Source organism: Tyto alba, unplaced genomic scaffold (genome assembly GCF_018691265.1).
Source record: "Tyto alba isolate M040663 unplaced genomic scaffold, T.alba_DEE_v4.0 Super-Scaffold_2, whole genome shotgun sequence".
Taxonomy (NCBI): domain Eukaryota; kingdom Metazoa; phylum Chordata; class Aves; order Strigiformes; family Tytonidae; genus Tyto; species Tyto alba.
The window spans coordinates 26,203,080-26,226,202 of NW_024881282.1; the positions used below are offsets into that span (position 1 = coordinate 26,203,080).

Below are 23,123 nucleotides of genomic sequence, written 5' to 3' on the forward strand. Positions count from 1 at the left end.
TGCTGGATCAAGAAGGCTTAACACTATGGACTATATTTCAATAGCTCTTAATCACAACTGTCAGATTTTTGAGTCCATCTGATTTTAGGAGAGCAAAATGTGTCACTGAACCCACAAACTGATTGTTATAGGTATAAATTTGTCAAGTGTGGTTGAGATTTGTTGAAAACTTGGCACAAAATACTTCAGAGAAAACGTAGCTGAGCCTGCATAAAACAGTGAATACTCCAAGGTATGCGTCATATACTAAACCAGCCTGTAGCCCATCTTATTTCCAGTTAAATCTGTGGCAATTTTAGAATGTTCTGGCCCCAAAAGGGCATAGAAGGGACTTGACAGAAAAGAGCTCAAAGACTGCAAATTACAAGCAGCATCTACAAGCCTAAAAATACTTACATTAACCCATGGATGCTCAAGAACTTGCAAGGCTGAGAACCGCAGATCTACATCTACTTGAAGCATCATTGTGATAAGTTCCTGAGAAATGGAATACTAGGTCAAATTTAAACATTTTTAAAGAACAAATCAACATTTCATTCACTAAAGTGCTCTTCAGCTGATTTTGTAAGAGTGCTCAAAGAGAGAGGGAACTACCAACTGCAGAAATAAATTATTAAAAAAAAAAAAAAAAAAAGAGCAACTATGAACTCCTGAACTTCAAGCTGAACTTTTAAATCAATATCTAACAGTATCTTAGAAAGGTAGAAGACAGTTCTGAGTTACATTTCTGTAGCCACTGTTTAAGAGAAAAGCACTTAATACATAATGTATAAAACAGATGGTCACATGAAATTAGGTTAGCTTCCCATTAAGAAAAAGCCAATTCATCTGTATGAAAAAAGCCAGCAAATCTAAAATTTTACTTTAAGCTCTTGTATAAATGACATAAAAGATGTTAAACCCCACCCCCCACACACATTTAAAGCCATTATTTTTCATCCCCTGATTTCTGCAATTACCTAGTTTTGAACTAGCATGTATATAAACATATATCTAATTTCATCAGTGAGTGGAGTACACAGAAAACAGGATGGCAGCATGACAGTAAATAAAGGGATATCATTAAAGACCAAAGTTAATAATTCTTAGTGACAAGGAGAAGTTAAATGAATAGGCTAACGCTTCAAACAGAAATTTTAGACTGAACTACTTGGAAGAAGGAGTTTCACAGGAGAACATGATTGACAAAGGACTTGCAGAGTTCTCATTAATGATGCTACAAAATAAAGCCTGCTAAAACACAGTGATGTGGTTTAGAGGACTTCTTCCAACTCTGTGACTATCTCATTAGTTAACAGGCTAAAACACTAGTCCTGATCACCCTCCACATATATGTAAAAGCAAGATGTAACTCCAAACAATGGAGATTCAGAACATAGAACGCTACTCTCATTACCCGCATCTACCTCCATATTTCATTGTGGTTTTTGTTGTTGTTTTTGTTTTGTTTTGTTTTGTTTTGTTTTTGTGATTAATTAAACACTGTCACACTGAAAAAAAGAGGAAGACACTGTTCCCTGGATTTGCCTTACAGGCTACAGAAATAAACTGGCAGAAATTAAGCCCTTATCTACAGGATGTTCATATGAATAGTTTTATGGTTTTTGCTTTTTTTTTTCCATACATGTAAGTATTACCTCTCTCTTTATATATATATATATGTATGTATATATATACACACACGACTATAGTGAATGACAGATCCCTAGAAATTCTGTGAGTTAAACTGTTGCTCCAGTGCACGAATAAGAGTTAAAAAACTTGATCTGCTCTGCAAGTATAATGAACTCTGTCAGGATCTGTATCTGAAAAGGACTGTATCTGCCTTAGCACAGCTCAAGCTCTACCTCCTTTGTGTCATGTGCCAAGGGGGCCCAGCCCATGGACTGGTGGCCAGAGTGAGCCTGTATTTCATATCCCAATGACAACAATAAGGAGTTACAGGCAACGCGAGGCCTGGTTCTTTGACAGAAAGAAACAACAGACATATCATCTAATGGGATTAATAAGGGGAAAACAGCATCCCTATAATATTATTACCTAATAGTCAAAGGCTCCAGGTTGGTACCTTGTCCCCATAAGTACATATAAAGCACAGTCCCGGGGAGCTTTCAAGCTAAGAAGTCAAGCAAAATTACTTAATTTTTTTCTTATCAGTAAGGACTGCTGGTGGTTGTTGTGTGAGACATCATAGAGACAGGGTCCATTTCAGAACCACCCGGAGTCTAACAGACAGTGATCAAATGACAACATACTTGGTGACCCAGAGGAATTTATGAGTGTAGCAGGACATATATGAGACATGTCAAATACAGCACTGTGAAAGAAATACATGCATTACATACTGGCACTGGGAATAATATTGGAGAAGAAAGCATCACCAACTGTAAAACTCACCTTTGCAGAGTCAGAAACATTGTCCCAATATGGAGATGGAAAATCCACCTGTCCCATCAAAATCTGATCAAAAAGCACTTCTTGGTCATCTCCACTTCTGTAAAGTAAAAGCCAAACAAAAACAACAACAAAACCCACAAAGAAATTATTTCCATAGCTGGTTTCAATAGGCTTCTTGAAATTGATTTTAATTGGCAATCCCTTAGTATGCTTTTGGAAGCTGTTGCTTCCCCTCAGGCATGCAACCATGGGTGTGAATGGTGAGATCATAAAACAAAGTGCATTTGGTACATTCTTTCTGAGGTAACCTGCTTGTCTCTAGGATGGTCAACAACTTTGCAATCACTTTGAGGGGGGAGAAAAGTTCTGACATGTCCTTATTAAGTGGCTTACATTTTAATTACCTTTTACTGACCACAAAATATGTTGTATTTGGTCCATGAAAGGAGATGCTTATTTCACTGTGTATTTTAAACATCAGGCAAAGGCACTCAGAACCTGTAATGGAGGCTCTTGTTTTGTAATGCAATGAAGTTTAAACTAAAATAAACAAACATGAGACAGAGATTTTACAGTAAAATCACAGACATTTATGGAGTTTGTGTCAATTACTATGCAGAGCACAAGAAAAATCAAATCCTACGAGCAGAGAGCTTCGTCCAGTGGGAATCTCTGTGCTTAATGCAAAAGCAGCACAGGGACCAATTCACAGAACAAGGATGGTTGAATAGATCAGTCCATACCCACGGAATGGAGGAAAACCACAGAGCAGGATGTAAGTAATCACACCCGCTGCCCAGATGTCCACCTTCAAGCCATATCTAGAAGTGTGAGAGACATGGTTAGAGACATCTGACTCCTATGAATTACAGTACAAGAACAGAGGAAACATTTTCAGAGTTATTCATAATTTCTTATATATTCTCATCTGAACTTTCTCTATGTCCTACCTACCTATCCTAATTCCACCTTCAAATCTTTTTCACATTTACAACTTAAGGCTACTTTGGATCAGAATGTAGGAGTGCACAGAAGACGTTGTGCTGTATTCTTGAGACAGGCAGTGATGCCTACCAACATGAAGCCTGCAAAGGTGACACAGGCTGCTCAAGCCAGGAGGCATTTTACTCTATGGAACAAGTCAAAAGAAGACAGTGTATGATAACAAAATAAAATCACGTGAACGAGAGTTAGCAGTCTCTGGGGACAGCTTAAGAATTATTCTATCTGCAAATGGCTAGTTAGGAACCCAGGGTTAAGCTGCAAAGTTTGAGACCAGCAACTATCAGAGGAACTTGATATAACTCCAAAGTTGGCCCAGCTCTGAGTTGGTTTAGACAAGGTATCCTCCAGAGGTGCCTTCCAACTAAATTGTTCTAGGAGACATGATTCTGCATCATACTGAAGCAAAGGTAGCATAGAAATCTTAATTGTAAGAACTCCTGTCTGGCATACAGGTGAGAATATGTTCCATTGTGTACACGTCAACGAGTCACCTCTAGAAGTGATTTACCCAGTTTCAGCAATGATTTCTGGAGCTACATATGTTGGGGTCCCACAAACAGTATATAGAGGTCCATCCACAATTGTTGCTAGGCCAAAGTCTCCTAGCTTCAGGGACTTGCTTCCATCTTGGTGTTCATAAACCTAAATCAGGAGGAAAATTCAAAGGTTTAACACAATATCACCAAGGTAACCACTGTATAACTTACTGTCTGAAATGTTCCTTCTAACTTACAGTCTCCCTTCTCCTTCTTACCTACAACATACTTCTCTGCATGTTTGAAAATTCACACACAATTTGGACAGCTTCCCCTGAATTCAGTTAGGATGTTTGGGAAAGACTTACCTTATTACCTGTCCAACAAAGGACATATTGCTTGCTAGAAGCTAAAGCCCAGAAACAAAGGTCTGACCTTCCAGCAGTGACATTCCTAGGTTAACTCCCCACTGACAGCCAATTCACAGTGTGAATTTTACTTGCACAGAGCTTCAAGGCTTGCACAGTAATTCCAACTTCTTAGTTAATACAACAGTGACTGCACTGATAAGAGCAAGAGATTCTTCTCTGCATTGAAGTCATAAGATGCAAACCTGGCTGGCCTATTTCACCTAGAAACACTGTCCTCTCCTTGTTATGACTGTTAAACACCAATCAACTTCTTAGTGGTATGTTACCACCATCATCAACAGACAGAGGTAGGGCTGTTAACGAGTATACCTGAAAATCTTGTCTTAAAACATGGTCTTCACAGCTGCAATGTGACCTTTCCTTTATGGGTGCAAATGCAGATTAAGGTACAGTCACAAGAAAAAAGCTAGGAACATCAGTAAAAAATACACAATTTTGAAAGCAGCTCAATGCAAAAGAACAACCCCAAACCTGCCAACGCTGAAGACTTACCAAAAAATATTTAAAATAAAAAAGACTAAAATGTATCTAAATTAAACACTAGACTGTAGAGTATTTCTTTAATCTAACTGCTGGTTTGGGTTCTTGCTTCAGTTTTTTAAATTGTTTGTGATGCAATTTAATGCTGTTTACCACAGCACCTTAAATAATGGAAACAGTCTACTGGAGGCCTTCTAAAAGTATATATGCATCACTTCATTATTTTGCAACTCAAATCAAAGCTCCATGCAGTCTGGCTCACCAACAGTGATTTCCTGACAACAATTAGCAGTAGCACTGTGCAAAAACAGGAGATATCATTCCTCAAAATCAAAATGAAAATAATCCTTAATACACATCTTGACCAGCTACTCTTACAACAGAAACCACATTTGTCTATAACAGTTTGCAGAGGAAAATCCTAGACTTTTATCTACAAAAAATACAATAAATTCTACAAAGGGCCCTATGAACAGCTCACTTGGTGCAAAACTGAAATCTTGAAGTCTCTCTCCACTGTTTGCTACAGATCTGCTATAGCTCTTAATAATTAGATATATTATACAGCCCTTCCTCTTTTGTTAATGTTAGCTATATTTAGAGAGAAAATCCCTCTCTGTCCTGAATGCCTGTTACCAGGTGATACAGCCACAAGGAGAAATTCAGAATACACAAAAATCTTCTCCCTTCCTTATGTTATTTTTAATAATACAACCGGATCTTTAAGAGGACCAGCAATTTGACATGGATTCACATTTCTCTGCTACTAAGCCAGAAAAAAAGATAGGCTTATAGAAAAGCACTGGAAAAAAAAAGCAATTATGATTTTATTAAAAACACAGATTGTTAAATACATCTGGTTCCTGAAACTAAAGAAAGTGCTCTCTGAAATGGCAGTAATAAATCTAATTTCAACAACAGTTTTAATTAAAAGCTAGAGACTAAAGCTTTAAATACTCACTTGCTGAAAAATGTAAAGTGTGCATTTCTTAGACATCAAGAGCTGAATCCAGTCTAATTAGCATCTCATATTCTATTTAATGCAGTTATCTTTTACAAAGCCCTCTCTGAGTTGTGTTAACCTAGTGAATGTTTGTAAGTTCCTTCCTTCAACAGACAGCACCTTGCTTGACTCATATATTCTAGAAATTAATTATGGAAGGGGCTTGTTTGGCAGTATTTCCAGTGCAGAAGGTTTGGTACTGTGCATTTTCTAGTATTTTGCCCCATCTGTTTCCAGGAATTACTTTCCTTGGAAAACTACTTCAGTTGACTTGTAAAACTGAAGAAAGTAACTTTTCCTCACCCTGTTATAACTCCATATAAAAAAGAGCCCAGTGCAAAGCTGTGGTATGTTACTTGCCAGTCAAGGAATGTGGAAGATAATTTAATGCTCATGTTATTCAGAACAAACGCTATATATGTTCCATTGCATTTAAATACTGAAGGGCAATTAAAGAAATGGGGATTAGTGCAAATTACCCACTATGTAGTGCTTTCACTGTTTTAACTAAGCAATAAAACTGTGTAATTGTACAACACTAATTGAATGCAGCCACACATAATTGTGTGCCACCATATGTATCCTATTACTATAAAGCCTGTCAGTATTTTCTAAGCTGCTCTTGTGATCAGTGCAGATGGCAACAGTCAGAGAAGTTGTTCTCTAGGGTTTATTATATGGCTATAAAGACATCCCATGACTTGACAAAATAAACGTGCTAAATAGCAGCAATTATGAAAAATGTTCCAATTAAAACATGGAAGACACTCTCTAGAGAACAAAAAAAATGCTAAAAAAACACAGGTATTCAACATACCCTAAATTCTTGGACAGTTGACTGTTAGGTGGGCTTTGCATGCCTTGAAGATAATAAGGAATATTTAAGCACTTCTAGAAATAACTGGTATTGCACATAGGATATTGAGACAGGGTCACACACACACACAGATTTAACAGCAGGGTCTATAGCTGATAGCACACATCAGCTCTAAGCATGAAAGTTACTTCTGGGGAAAAGGAAAAGCCAAAGGAGAGAAAGAGGGAGGTGAAAGGGAAAGCTCCCCCAGGAGCTGGGAAGAGATGCAGTAAGAAGGCTCCAGCTGAGCATCCTCCTCTGGGTGTCTTCTCCAGAGCAGCATGATCCTTGTCATCCCCCATACTTTCCTGGGGTAATTCTATAGCTTTTGTCAGGCCTTGCTCATCCTCCCTGTTGCTTTTTCTTGCTAATGAAGCTGTTAGCTTTGGGACATGTATTGATCAGGGCAGATGCTACCCACCTGGGTCGTTGCTCTGCTCTGGGCAGGCCTGTTATAGGCTCCCCTAAACCTAAAGCTACAACCCACAGGTAGGAAAAGGGCAGGGGGGAAAGGGCTTATGCTCACACTGATGGCCAGGAGAACTGCTGTGACAACACTACCTGGGTTTGCAGGTGCAAAACCATTACAGTAACGGCATCAAAGCAACAGCACAAGAACAAGGGAACAATACTGCCATGACCAGCTAGGTGAAGGGTTACAGAGCTGCAAGCAAAAGTCAGGCTACGGGAGGCAAGTAGAAAGTCTTTACCAACAGAAAGGCTAAGACCCATATGGCATTTTGCAAGTCTTTTATAAATGCCAGAAAAATAACCCTAATTGTAATCTTGAGATAGAAGGAACTACCCATCCCATTTGACAGATAAGAAGATAAAAGTAGAAAGGTCAAGAGACACTAAGGCCAATGTCAGAGACTGTCAGAACTCAGGTAAGGCTGGTTCCACAGCACTCTTGTAAGACAGCGTTAATTTCTTTCAAGGACCTGATAAACCTTAAAGAATTAATACAGTTTGTGAATCGAATGCTGGCTTTTGAGAGTTAGGATGCTGCAAGAGATTAAGTGCTGCATCCTCACTGCTCAGTATCAATACCAACGTAAGACCATTACATATGCACAACACCGGAAAAATCACTCAGAAACAATTCAGCTACAATGAAAACAATGTGATTATTCCTGGTAGCGGGTAATTACCAGAGATGGCTGGCAAGGCAAATCTAATCCCCTCCCTGTTGCCCTCACCTCCTGCCTACCTTCCTCTCTTCCCCCGAAAGCTTAACTCTACTGTTGTCAGACTTCAGGCATTTAGAGACATGCCAAGACAGCAGCAGGGCATGCCTTGCCCCAGACCACGGCCCGCCTGCGCACTCCAAGTCACAGCATTAATGAATCCTGGCATGTGATTGCTGTAACTTCTGTACTCAACCACCTATCAGCATCATCATAAGGGCTGCAAAAGGATTATCAGTCGTTAGGGTCTAGGGAAACTTCTACTCAACAAGTTTTTAGCAGTTTGTGGAAAATGAGGGCAGGCTACTTCCTCACCCAGAACTATAAAGGCACCTGCCTCTAGAGGAACGTCAACTGTAGAAATCCCACTCCATGGAAGTTTAGTAAAATCTACCTGAGTCAACTTTTCCATAAAACCTCTTCAGTGTCAAGCAGGACTAAGTGCACTAAGTCATGGCAGAGACCACACGACCGAGAGAACTGATATTCTAGGTATCTTAAACATTGATTTATGGTTGCAGAATATATGGAGAATTCAAGAGAAATTAAATTCTCGGAAGAAATAAAACTATGTCAGTTGGAGAACACAACTGCTGCATTCAAGAGGGCAAAATTCTCAGCAGAAGGACTAATTGCCAGGGTATGTCTTCCACAGTCTTCATTGGATAGGGCTCATACAGATTTGGTCAGGAAAAGGAAGTTTAGGCTGTCTGTTTGGGAAAGTGGCTTAACAAAAAGTGCTGTAGGATTATGTGGGAGATGCAGCAGGGAAAGAAAGGACACCCAAGTCTCTTCCTGGTTGTGCTCTCATGTACTACATCATTAGGGCACAATATTTACATCCACCGCATTTGTAAAACTTAACTGCTCCTAATTACTTAGGCAGCTGCAGAAGTACAGAATACTCTGTTGAGGACAGAACACCTTTGTATTTATGAGAAGCTCGAAATTATACTGCAGCTTACTAAAAGATCACTTCTAGTGATCTCTGGAACAACTCTGCTGCTGTGCCCTGCGGAACAGTCTAGACATACCAGCTTATGTTACTGTACTTTTGGTGATAGCTGTTATTCTTAGGAGAGCTTTACAATGCTAAGTTTAAAATGAAAAGACTTAAAAGACTGAAATAAACTTGGTGGGTGCGTGGAAGGAGGGAGAAATGCAGACCTCTCACACACTCCCAAGTTATCAACAATAACGAAAGCTGAATCTTCACTTACCAACAGATTCTCCGGCTTGATATCCCTGTGGACAATGTTCAGGCTGTGAAGATATTTGATCGCGCTGGCCAGATTGTAAAGCATCCCACTGGCATCCCGCTCTGTATATTTGTTGGTGGAAGTAATAGCATCAAAAAGATCTCCTCCCTGAAGCAAAATGACCATGGCATATGAGCAACACTGCTTGTGAAATTACTGAAAAATTCAGGGAAGATCAAGGAGCATCATTTATAGGGGAGGAGGGGAAGGGAGGAGCAGCACAGTTTCTGTGCAGCTAAAAACTATGGGTACTGTGATGACATCTCCCATAATGGCAGCTGAACATATCACTAATTCAGACCCATTTGTCATGGCTTAGTTGGTCAGCCAAGAGACCGGAGTCTCTACTGCAAACCGTTCCCACCTGCTGCTGCTTTTGTAACACATCCAGCACTTCATAACCTGTGTGTTCAGAGCCCCTGTTGCAAAATTCTGGCATGCCTACATACTTGCCTGTCACAATGCCACATACTAACCCTTGCCACTCTTTATTATTATCACGAACAGTTTGACATCAAATTTTAGCCCAAAGCCTGACTGAACTCTAGAAGGACAAAGGAACTTTGAGTAAAACTCAAACCATCTACCTGCCATCACTGCTAGTCTATTTTAAAAGTCTGTTTCCATCTCATAAAACTTTGAAAACATAGAGTTTAGAATGCACTTTCTCTACACAAGATGTGAAGTTTTTGGTGGTGTGATGCTTCTTGCAGCTAATACAGAAGAACTTTCCAGCATATATTTCAGACAGTCATACTGGAAGACATTTAAGAATTAACATTAGTATTTCACCACAGCTACAAATACAGATGGTGCCTTGTGCCATTTCCAGCTCATTGTGCTGTCTAATTCAGCTAAAGCTACTGCCAGGGGGGAAAAAAAAAAAAAAAAAAAAAAAAACCAACAAAAACCCAACAACAACAAAACAAGAAAACAAAAGAGAAAGAAAGACTGAAGAAAGGAAGGAAAATTAAGTGGAAGTCCTCAAAATTGAAATGATCTTCACCAGGACCTGAGGCAGCCATGACACTTGGACTGTATTTCCAGAGCTGAGCTGGCAAGTGGGAAGAAGAACATGTAAGTGCTTGGAGAAAGACCAAAAAATAAGTTTAAAGAAGTTAAGGAGGAAGCTTGTCAGAGTGGAGGAAAAAAACCAAACATCTTTTGGGAGATACTACTCAGAGGTATTGGGCCTTCATCCAAAATTGAAGCAGCACCATAAAGAAAACACAAAAAATCCATGCTGCAGTCAAAACATCTAGAAAAAAAAGTCACAGGAGACAGTATTTTAAAGAAAAAGTAGGTATTTTCTGAAGGCAACAGAGGAGTCCCAGCTTTGCCAACTCTCTTGATTTTATCAACAGCCTCAAGTTATTTGCTGTTTTTTTGGGGTTTTTTGTTTTTTTTTTTTTTTTTAAGGCTCAGCTCCAGAGTAAACACTGTTTTCACTTCTTAGTGAAAGAAGGAGGGGGAAGAAACAATACAAGATTTTTTCCTGGCATCACAGCTACAAAGGAAAAGGTAGGAAAAGACAACCACCAAAGACTCAAACCTGAGGAAACAGACATTACTTGCTAAAAATCCCCAAACAAACTATTGAAAATTTTGCACTGTTGAGGTGCGGTTGTCGTCTGCTGGGGCAGGTTTATTCCCACTGTAGATGCAAAACCCCAGCCTTGGAAACTGCTTGCAGCCAACCATTGTCAAATCTGGACCACATCAAAACCTCTTGCTCTGGCTAGTGACTGATCAAGATACATCAAGATACATAGTGTCAAGGAAAGGGAGGAATAAAAGGCCAAGCTAAACCAGATAGAGGATTAGTGAGAAAAACCAAGTATTTGGCAAAAGTACAATACCATGTACTTCATGGCATTATCTGATCCCTAAGTATTAGATATCAGCATGTGGCAAAATATGTGGGATAAATAATCTATCTTCCCTAAGCTCCTTCCTGTGAAGACCCTGTACCAGCTGCTTTTTAACAGGAGGTAGTGGATTAGACAGATCGTTGGTCTTATCTAATATGTTCCAGATGCTTAGGAGAAGTGTCAATAACATCAGCAAAGGATCTACCTCCAAACAAAGAAAACAGTCCAAGCTGAGGGATGAGGGGCAAGAAGGAAAGAAGCTGAACCTTAAAAAGAGAAGGTAAAATTTTGGCCTAAAGTCAGAAGAAAAAGAACAAATGTCCACGTGCAGGAGAAACCTAAACTCAGAAAAAGATAGAGGCTGCAAAGCACATTAACGGACAGTCAAGCCAACCTGAATAATTTTCTCCATGTAAGCACTCTACTTGGTAAAGTTTCTTACCAGGTAGCCTGCTAAGAAAAGAGACCATGTATTTAGCCTGTGGGATTCTCTGCAGTTAAAAGAGAGGTGATATCCTGGAAAGAGTTAACAGAGCTGACAGCTATATCAGGCAGAATTGTTTTCAGACTTCCCTTTCCCCAAAGAGCACTTTAACCTGCAAGGTTCTGCTTAGCCGATTCACACAGCAGGTCACTATCATTTATTCAGGCACAAGGGGTGAGTTCAGGATGACATTTCAGTCTTAAATTCCCTGTCCTGGAGTGAAATGGGACCAGCAACATCTGAATGCAGTTTTTGTCATCTGCGCACATGAGGAAGTATACTTGGAAGTACAGTAACCAATTATTTATTTATTACCTTGTTATGTAAATGATATAATCTCTCTTTTCTTCTGCAAAAGTGAAATCATATCCTGGAGCAGTAAAGGAAACTCTACAATAAATCTTGCTTGTTAAATTGGCCAAACCTCTGTTAGGTTTGAATAACAATTTTGTTTCGCTGTGTAAAAAGGCAACGTGCCAGAAACCAGGTCCTTGCTTCCTTTTACAAGCACCACTTGCAATGTGTTTATATTTGTATTTATGAAGTGCTTTTTCTTACACTTTACAAAGCAATGAATGGCCTATCTGCCATGAGGTGAGGGCAGTATTTGCAGCAGCCACTTATGTCAAACATGTTACTGCCAATTAATGCAGGGTGGTATTAACTGAAACCGTGCTCTGCAGTATCAAGTCTTTTCTCCTTGAATTTCTCTCCTGTCTGCGAGTTTGATTTAAAGTCAGGTCTTCAAAAGTCAGTCAATAACAGATGGTTAATCAATTCTAACAGGGCATGCTATGAAATGGTAACAGTCAGCAGTTGGTGAATTAACAATTAATGTCTTTCCAGAAATACCTTCCCTGGTGCCCATTGAGTACAATAAGGCTTTTTTTTTTTTTCCCAATTAAATATTAAGGAATAGATATTTGCTTCAAAGAAACAAAGTTGACTTTCCAGGATCAGGATATTTCTTCTGAATTTCTTCTATTATTCCACATAAAAGTAAAGAACATTAAAACAGTGTTCTCTAGAATATCTGAACTACAGAGATGTCTATAAAACCTTTTTATTGCATAACTAAAAGCCTAAGTATCTTAGTACGTGCAGCAATCCTAAAGAGTAAACAAGAAAGAGTGCAAGAAAATTGATTTTTCCAGAAAGTGAGTATAATGGATGGTTTTCTTCATATATATCTTTTAGGCTAGATATTTTGTTAGAGTTGTCGGTCCTCTCATCTCTTATTTAGCTGAGTAGGACTTTGATTAAAAATCCACCAGAGACTACAGTTTGAACATTTTTCAAGCATGAATAGAACAGCAGGTTGCACCCATAAAACCAGCTACGTGCTTATGTCTTGGCATGTTAGACAAGGCACAGCTTTTACTTCTTAGCACACCTCATGGGGCCGAGATGAAGGATTTGTCAATGCAGGCTGAGGCTGCGGCTACATCAGATTACAACGCTGTGCAAGATTATTGAGGTACCTTTGAACAAGCTCTCATGAGCTTCTCAGGGATAACAAGGCTGCCCCAGCCTGCCACAAGGACTGGAAAAAATCTGTGGCCATCCATCCACGGGCCACACTTGACAGCCTCCCACCTCTGCCCTGGGAACACGGCTTGTGTCACCAGTGCTGCCATGAGCATGGGGGAAAACGGAACAAACCAAACCACTTTTCATTCTCCATGCTCTCGTATTCCAGCCCAGAGATTTAGAAGGTCTTTAAGAAACGCTCGGACCTGGGATCATCCTATCTAACATCTCAGGGAGGTGCCTACATTAAGACTATCCCCTAATCTCCACCTACAACCGCAGCAAAGCAGGTGACAACCCTGCTTGCCAAAACCGTTTTCTCTCATGACCTCTGGTGGTGCCTGTTTCCACGCAGGGGTAGAGAGGATACCTACCAAAAGCAACCACACTTCAGTGGAGGTGATCTGGGCGCCAGGGTTCGGAGTGCCTGATTTGCTCACAAGTGTTGAGCACGAACATACAACACGCCTGCACAAAAACGCTGCTGCTGCACAGCTTCACTGTAATGTTTGTCCCTAAACACTTAAAACCGAGGACTTCCCAGGTGTCGGCATGAGAGGCTGAACCAGGAGAACGTGCGGATCGAGATACAGAAGTGGAGGTTGGTGCTGGAAAGATCTCCTTCCCACAGAATAGTTGAGGAGGGAAGAAGAATCACTAATCCCGTTAGTGAATGTGAGATACAGGTGTATTCTGTTCAAGTAAGTATGGAGAACAGGATGTCCTCAGCAGTTTTCTGCCCTAATTTGTACAATTTACTCAAATGTAATTTTACCACCTTTTATGCACGGTGACATACTTGTGTGTTAATACCAGAACTGAGGGCTAAATTCATACTTCTTGCACTGCACTGTTGACAGTATGGGGGCAAGAGATGACCTGGTCTGAGTTTCATAACCCAGTTTGAGTATGTTATTCCACCAATGAGTGAAATAAATGCATGAGATCTGAAAGTTACTGCACAGAAATAAATGGGGTTCCAAATGTAAAACACTGCATTTGACAACTTACTTTTCAGAATAGAACCATGCTTTAAATAGCACGTTTTTCTCTTTCACTTCTCCCATCCTCCATCTTACATTTAGATTATTAACAAGGAGGCAAGCCTGACAATGTGTTATGTTAAATCAGTAGAGAAAAGAAGACAGGTAATACTGTTTAAATGTAACATAAATTAATAAAATTTAATTAAATTCTATTTTATCAAAGAATATTGAATTTTGAAGGCTTGTATTTACAGCTATTTGGACTGGGTTTACTTTCAATTCTCCTCAAGGCAGATGCGTTTCTTTAAGATAAAAATTTTTAAAGAGACTTCTTTTGAGGGGAGCAAATAGAACTGGTGATCTCCAAAGTACTGTCCATAGGGCACTTCTGAGTGTGTCTTACAGAAAGTTAGACAAATATTTGAAGTATTTGAGAGCTATAAAAAAATATCAAACTGTGGGTTACGTATCTTTCAGTAGGGTGATGGACAAGACTACCTTCAGAGATCTCTTCCATTCTAAATTATTCTGTGATTCCATGTTTTTTAGTAAGTGCTAATACCAACAACGTTTCTCAATATGGTTGAAACAATTCTTAGCAAACAGCTTGTCTCCAAAATACTCACCTTTACAAGTTCCATGACAAGGTACAACTCAGTTGGCATGTCCATCTCCTCAATTAGAAGTACAATATTGGGATGCTTGACTCGTCTCAAAATAGATACCTCGTTCTGGATCATATGTTCCTGCCACACAAAAGAAATATTTAATGACTATGCGTTGGTGGGATAAACTTTTGCAGTGAAAAAAAGCAGAGAGAATTGGGACTTGCATGGATTCCTCAGGTTTTTTTGAAAAGGTAACAGATGTTTCCTCCACCAATATGGAAGGAACATGTCTAGAAACAACAGTGTGATAACTGAAAGAAGAACAGAGTAGAACATAGAAAAAGAAATTGAGGAAAAGACATGTGTCTGATGCAGAGAAAAGTTAAATATGGAAGCTTCTAAAATTTTTTCTCTGACACAGAATTTTTTGATTTAAAAATATGATTGCATCTTCTCAGAGAATCTTTTGTTACAGATTTCAAAAGCTAGAAGTCACTTGGTATAAAGCTGACATTAATTTGATTAACCTTGCATACTGTTTAAGCATAGTGACTGGTGTTGTTATAATTATTAGTATAATTTTTCTGTTTTCTATAACATCTGGAATTATAAAAGTTAGAGGACAGCATTGTTCAGCCCTGTGGAGAAGAACTTGGTGGACTGAAAACTGAATATGAGCCAGCAATGTGCACCCTCAGTCCAGAAAACCCACCGTATCCTGGGCTGCATCAAGAGCAGCGTGGCCGGCAGGTCAAGGTGGAGACCTCTACTCCACTCTCGTGAGACCCCACCTGCAGTGCTGTGTCCAGCTCTGGAGCCCCCAGCGTAAGAAGGACCTGGGCCTGCTCAAGCAGGTCCAGAGGAGGCCATGAAGATGACCAAGGGGCTGGAGCACCTCCTTTATGAGGGCAGGCTGAGAGAGTTGGGGTTGTTCAGCCTGGAGAAGAGAAGGCTCTGGGGAGACCTTACAGCATCCTTCCAGTTCTTAAAGGGGGCCTACGGGAAAGATGGGGAAGGGCTCTTTATCAGAGGTTGTAGTGATAGGATGAGGGGTGACGGTTTTAAACTGAAACAGGGCAGATTTAGATTAGATGTAAGGAAGGAATTCTTCACTATGAGGGTGCTGAGGCGCTGGCCCAGGGTGCCCAGAGCAGCTGTGGGTGCCCCCTCCCTGGAAGGGTTCAAGGCCAGGTTGGACGGGGCTGGGAGCACCCTGATGTAGTAGAAGGTGTCCCTGCCCATGGCAGGGGGCTTGGAACTGGATGATCTTTAAGGTCCGTTCCAACCCAAACCATTCTATAATTCTATGATAATTACAGGGGTGAAGAGAAAGGGGAGTAGCCACACACAACCAACCAACTGAAGAATCAACAAACATCTAGGAAGGCACACTGCAGCCTTTCATACTGATACTCCAAGGGTGTCCAGCTTCCCAAACTGATCTATCACAAAACAGATTTATTGGAAAAAATAAATCTTTTGGTCTCATATGAAATTTCTGTACTTACTTTTCCTCTACATTTACTTTTTTTGATTATTTTCAGAGCATATTCTCTACCAGTTGATCTGAGGGAAGAGAAAAGAAAAAGTTGTATGTTCAATCATACTGAATATTTTTCTCAGTCAAGTTTATATTTGTCATCTGAGCACAGTAGGCCTGGGCAAGAATTCTATTCAAGTATTTGTTTTGTCAAGAAATGAAGCTTGGATTTGACTGGAATTGTGAACTTGAGTCAAATTTATTGAGTATGTGTGCCTGAGAAAAAAGCATTAAGCATTTTTTTTTATAAATTTAGACATTTCAATTTTTTCAAGACAAAATCTCTTCAGTTTCTCATTTTTTAGTGGTAATTACTATTTCTTCTGCATTTTTATGTAAAAATATTATATAGTATTTACAGAGCCAACATTTAAAAAAAAATAGCTTTTTTTCTATTATACAAAAAAATTCAAGCTGTGGAAGACACTTATTTTTTTACTTAAAATGAAAAGTCATTTGTTTGCATATCTGCACTCACAACTGCTATGATAAAAAAGTCAGTCCTTGGAATAATGTTTTATGTATTCATAAATACAAGATATTTAGCAGACTTAAATATGAAATTTATAAGACAGAATATGAAAGGTTCTGGAGACAGTAAGAAATTAGAGAGAATTAGTTCAGGATGAGAACACATTTCCATTAACATGTTTTTTTCTTTAAACCATGTAATATTTATCACTACCACATATATGTGGATATTTATTATATAGAATACTAAGACAGAAAAATAAGCTTGTAGATAAGTTAACAGTATCAATTTCCAGTTCTTAATCAAGTTATAAAACCAAAAGATGGCTGTAAGGATGAAACCAAGAAGCTCTGTTCACAAGTTCTAGTTTCACTATAAGGTTAAATGGTGAACGTAAGAAAATACTCTCACAGAAATGCTTTCCTTTTGTAGTAAAAATGTAAACAGTTGACAGAAGTCTATTACCCTTAGGCATACGTTTGGTTAAAAAATAAAGAAAAAAATAACCTCTCAAACATATGGGGGGGATTTTTTTTCATTCTTTGTTTAGCAAAACATAGTTAAACTAATACATTAAATTGATATATAATAAGTTAAATAGAGAAATGAACATGCTTAGAAGTGTGCACCGTCTGTCAAACAGGACATTCAAAGTGAGTCATAAACTGATGAAAGCACTGCATTGGGCATTTTCATTGCTGTATTTAAGCATGGAGAACTTCTCTGGCAATGATGTACCATTAGGTATTAATTTAAGGGAAAATGGGGACTTCAGTAAAAAGAAAGAAAAAACCCCAGAATATTAATTTTGTTTGAGTTCCCAGGTCAGGGAGCAAAGACAGTCTTTATGAAGACATCAGTTAAAAGGCTGTGCAAAGAAATCACACTCGATGACGAAGTTTATGACTTGGGAAAGAAGTACAGCATGGCTGTTTGAGACTTAAAGACAAATTAAAAACTAAAAACTTCTCGTATCAGCACTCCCTCATGAACAAGTTTAATGCTACAGCCCCAGAAATGGGCTGCACTCAATAAGGGGTGCCTGGTCCCACTGCTACTGTTTGCTGGCTACAGTCCCAGCTCAGCGAAGGGACGGGCAGAGATATGGACACTGTTTGGGGGGAATGGAAAGAGAAGGTAGCAGAAGGAATATTAGAAATTAAGATATCTGGGGTTCAAACTCAGACAAAATATGCCCTCTTTCAATAGAAGTCTCTTTCAAGCTGCTTGGTTGCCCTAGGAATGCTTCCTTTGTGTCATGAGAAAGGAAATTGATGGTTTTTGTTGGCCATAGGAGACTCCATGTACTCCAAAACACTAGGAAATCTGAGCTAGTGAGGAAATGTCAGCATTTGGAAGTATCTGAAAGTTAAAAAAGAACACATATAAAAACACCGCAGGACAAATTGCGCATACGATGGAGTAGATATGTAACGAGCAGATGACAACTCTGACTGCTCTTTGTTTTGGTATAAAGAAAATTAAAGCTAAGATAATGCAAATCCTTTCCCCTAAAAAGCTGCAGAACCACAGGCTGTCAGCAGCACTGAAACCTACACGCCCGCCAAAAAATATGCACATCCATGCCAGAAACTCACTGTGAAATGGGCATATCACCTCTCACCTGTCACTCAAACCAAACAAAATAAAGGTGCCACACAAAGTAGGAAACATTTTCTGGCTGGATAAAATTCTGGACCCACAGCACTACCACAGGGCACAAAGTTAGACCTCTAGTTCATGACAGGGCTCTGTGCCACATTCCTTGGCTGTTTTAATTTTTTGCAAAGTTCACAGAGATTTCCACTACAATGGAGACAAAAATCTTTCTTCATTATTATTGTGTGTACATTAAATATATTTGTGTGTGTGTGTGTGTGCACGCGCCCACATATTCACAGATGCACAGAATAGGATTTAGAATTCCTCACACGAAAATTTTGAAGATGGCTTTTGGTTTCCATTGGGACTGTTTGTTGTCAGAGGAAAATGCCTGTGAATGCGTTTGAAGAGTTAGAGTGGCTAACCAGTGCACATGGGCTGGTCTCCGCGGCTGTGGAGAAGGAGTATCCATGTGATCCGTGAAGATGTGTAACAAGACCCATTTCTACTTGCTTAACACCTCATGGCGCTATTCTTTTGAAGTCTAATGCACACAGGAATTGTACATCAGAAGAAAGTGGAAAAGTCCTCTGTCCCAAGTATCACCCCATCAATTCTGGCTCTGCAAATGATGGACATCTCAGACTTTGAAGTGAAGTGTTTTTAGCTTAGAAAGACTGTGAAGAATGTTTTTGAAGAGGTTTTACATGGCTTTAATTTACCCTCTGAGCCTTTAATTTCTCCTTCCATACTTGTGATGTCAAGGGTATACTGCTTTAGAAGTGGAAACTAACAGAAATAATTCTACGTTAATTTTAAAGCTCTCCCAAAGTAGTAACTCTGTGATACGAATGGGATGTATGCAATGGTATAGCTCAGGCACTATAGGAATATTTATCTGGGAATACCCAAGCAATCATGCTATTTGAACGCGTATTCACTAGATACATCGTGTTATCGGATACTTCTGGGACCAGTAGGATAGACAAGAGGACAGAAAACAGTTTTCATTTAAGCTCTTGAGGATATGGTAATCAGTATTATTTTTAGGTGTGGTGGGACCTGTATTTAATTTTGTTCGTGTATTTTCTCTCAGCTTGAGAAAGAGTTGTAAAATGTACACTAGCACATTTGAACTGTCTCAGCATAACTGGCACTTTCAGCCGAATGACAGTGTATCAAAACCGCAACCTTTTTTTATTTTGCCTTGTAATCTGTTTCTCTCAGTCACTAACCACTCACTTTTAGCTTGCCTTTTTCTCTTTTCATATGTTTTCACCCATGTTTTCCATCAGTCAGGCCCCATCCATAGGGTTCTACAGTGCTTTCTTCTTTTCATATTGTTTTGCTTTGCTTCCTTTCGGTTTCCATATTACCCAGTTTAGTGTTCAGACACAGGGGTTTGATGTGAACAGCTATCTCCCTCTGGATGACCAGATCCACCATGAACTCACTCTGACAGAGCTCTAAAGGCCTCACAATAGTTTTGGCCCAGTCCCATAAGCACGCTGCCAGTTGATACAAAATCCACTCTTCCCCCTTTCCCCAAGAGCTGTCTTCATAGTCTCCAACTTGCCAGACTCTTTCAGGTGCAGAGAGGGACCTGACTTTTTCCAAAGAGACTCTAGTTTAAAACCAGCCAAGCTAATTTATCATCATCTGCCATGAGATCTAATCTTGACTTACTCTCTAGAGTTAATATCACATTCTTACAGGCTAAAGAGAAAAAGTTCTTTCTTTGAGCCTAAAGGTGAGGTTACAGTCTTCTGTAAGAGTCTCCTCTCTAGGATATGGTAATAGGGGATGTAAAACTTCACTCATGGAATTTCATTATCAGTCCCTGGCATCTCTATTGTTCTTTCTATAGGATATCTCTAGCTCTGGCAGATTCTTTCCTTCTCTGCATCGCTACGATTAGCAATCTTAGATTTCACATAGAGGTACCTTCTGTCATTTTTTACCCCATATTTTCCTATTTTTAACAATATCACCAAAAGGCACCTGCAGGTCTGCTCAGAGCATTCGTGTCTTTGTTGTCTATTTTTCACACACTTAATGTTGGGTAGAGCCAGTTCAAACCCAGTTCATGACCTGCCTGACCAGATTTAGAAACTAACACCTGAGCCAGTCAACCTGGACACTTTCAGCAACACCACCATTTGAGGTGACTTGTGGATTCTCTAATCTGGAGTGGATATCTAGAATCAGTCTTTAAGGGTGACTGTTCTCACCTCTTAACAGTAAAGGGCACTGAAGAAGTTAGATTTTGATGTCTGCAGTTCAGGCTCCTAAAGTTGGATGGAGTTCATATAAAGGCATAAAGCAGGCAAGCAAGAGAGAGTTGCCCATTTAATTAAAGATAAACATAGAAGAGGTTACTTCTCAGTGTCAGATGGCAGAATATACGGATCCGAAGTCAGCATTTTGTGCTGACCACCACCACTTCACCACACACACAAAACTTCCTGACATCTTTACAGAATGCTCCTACGTGTGAAATGTTTCATTGGTCTAACGTAAACGGAGAGTTGCAAGACTGTACTACAAGAAAAGATGTTATTTCAGTGCAACAAGAAAGATTTAACACGAAGAACTGGTAAAATCATGTGGAGTGCGGCAGCAAAAAAAGCCCAACCCACCATATAAAACCCACAAAGGATTAAATTCATAGCTGTCCCTTGGACTCACTCCTTTTTTCATACGAGAGGGCATTAGTCTAGTTTCTCCATCTGGCATTGAGACATTACCTTACTACATGCCCTATGTTCTACACATAAAGACACGATCTAGAGAAAGCATGACATTAATGATTATTTTTACAGTAATAAGCATATTATCCTCCTCACCTTTCTATACACTCCTTCACAATAGCAAAATTTCCATCTCCTATAGTCCTTCCAACTTTATATCGTTCTGCTATTGATGCTGGAACCTGGAAACCTTCCTCCAACACTTCTGAAAGAATCATTAGTACATTTTTATTGTTAGTGAAGGAAACACAGATGTTGCACATAACATGCATTTTAACTCTATAGTTTAGGAGCCTGGAAACCATTCAGAGTCAGTATCTCACTTACTGTACAGTGAAACCATGCTGCTGACATTGTATATACTCAACAGGTTTCACACAGATACAATAATGAAAAATCAGACTTCTGGGGGCTCAAACATACCACCATTCGAGTGTTACATAGTTTACCATTCCCATTGCAATATGCCCCCAGGACAAAACCAAAATTGTATTTTTTTAATTATGAAAAGGCCTCTGTGATCTGCACAAGCGCAGACCAGCCTCCAAAAAGGGTTGGAACTTCTTGACACAGCATGATTAAATATATGTACCAAAGAAGTCCAACACTCAAGCACTTATTTTATTACATCCTGTAAACTGAGACATCCATAAAACTCCTCATGTGCTAAGTGCTAGTTCCCCCCCTCCCCCAATATTAAATATTTAGTTTTTAAACAAATGTTCTCAATAATACTACCTTGCATGCAACCTGGGCACCAGATGTTTAGGTAAAATTGCATTACACAGTGTCTAAGCATAAGAAAAGCTTGTCGTTTCATGTGTTTTAGTGCTCATTCATGTACCATTATTTTTAAACGCATTTGAAATAGCGTGTTACAAATACCTAACATGCCTCTAAAAGATGACTGTAAACTGCAGCTGATACAAACTACTATATAAATATCATAATGTAAAAAAAATGCCTCTCAGAAATGTGACTTGAATTTACACTCTTTAAGACAGCACTTTTAACTGTATCTTTATCTGTCCTTTGTTCCAGTTTGGTATTAAAAGTGAATGTTATGGTACAAGGAGGCTGGGTTTGCCTGAATTCACAGGCAGCACGAAGAGTTACCCCCAGACAGGAACATACACACACACTTAGGTATATGTGCGTGTGAACTGACAGTATTTGAGCAGACACTATCCCTTAGCCAACTTGCTCAAAGCCTTAGTACTGGGTGAGACTAATCACTTTTGAGTAAAGACCCAGGACTGCAGTATGTGCTTTAGTACCACGACAGATGCCACAAAAAATAAGTGAAATACTCCCATTGGCACTGCGTCACCTGCAAAACTAGGATCTCAATTAGCCTGCAACAAAAACACCCCTGACTAGTGATGCCCAGATCAAATCTGATCCAGAGTGACCGTAACTGGTTTTCCAAGAGTGATGAGCCTCCTCACAGAGAGTCATCGAGCCCGCAATGCTCCCACCTTCTCTGGCAGGAAGAATGACTCATTTCCTACACAGCTGCTGTTATCACTACATTGACTGCTTCGAAATGTCAGCCTTCAAATGTTACCTTCTGCAGGTCCATCATTTTCATCCATAGAGCTGCAAACTTTGGTGGATGCTAATGAGGTAGAGGAGCCACTGTGCTGGGAGCTCTGGAAATGGAGAGACACAAATGAAAACAGATGGTTTTTAAGGAGCACGAGTACCCGCAGCACGTTCCTGCTGGACACACATCCCAGAGAGGCTTCCCTGTTCCCTTTATAAAGTATCAATTTACTTTGGTGGAGGGATATGTGGATGCTTGGGAAGAGTCCCATTTTCCCACTGAAATTACACTGTTGGTACCCCTGCCTACATGGAGATATCCCTGATCCATCACGTGCAGCAGTGCTTTTATGTGTGGCCCATTTCTCCCTATTCTACACACATTTTGGCTGAGAAAACTGAGGAGCTCTCTGCCCTCTGCAGGCAGGACACTGTTTTCTCAGCGACACTGTTAACCCAGCAGGCCCTAGAAACATGAACATCTGTTTTGACTGAAGTTGGATTTGTTATGGGCAGAATACCTTACTTTTGCAAACCTCCCTCTGGTTAAATCCTCTCCAGTTGTGTTCTAGAAGGGAGAAATCATTATGGTAGTGTATGGAGAAAATAAAATATCAGGGTGAATAACATTTGACTTTTTG

General features: G+C 39.6%; 1 protein-coding gene across 3 annotated transcripts in view; it reads right to left on the reverse strand.

The window, feature by feature from the left end:
* DCLK1 (doublecortin like kinase 1) overlaps positions 1–23,123 on the reverse strand; it is a 246,736-nt gene that overhangs the window by 24,054 nt on the left and 199,559 nt on the right. For all 3 annotated transcript variants that reach the window (XM_042792601.1, XM_042792600.1, XM_009963216.3), the window contains 9 exons: positions 22,505–22,589; positions 21,034–21,142; positions 16,082–16,139; positions 14,592–14,711; positions 9,056–9,202; positions 3,911–4,044; positions 3,141–3,218; positions 2,398–2,494; positions 397–477 (listed from right to left, as the gene is read on the reverse strand). In XM_042792601.1, the coding sequence (XP_042648535.1) occupies positions 397–477; positions 2,398–2,494; positions 3,141–3,218; positions 3,911–4,044; positions 9,056–9,202; positions 14,592–14,711; positions 16,082–16,139; positions 21,034–21,142; positions 22,505–22,589 (909 nt within the window). The remainder of the gene's footprint in view (positions 1–396; positions 478–2,397; positions 2,495–3,140; positions 3,219–3,910; positions 4,045–9,055; positions 9,203–14,591; positions 14,712–16,081; positions 16,140–21,033; positions 21,143–22,504; positions 22,590–23,123) is intronic.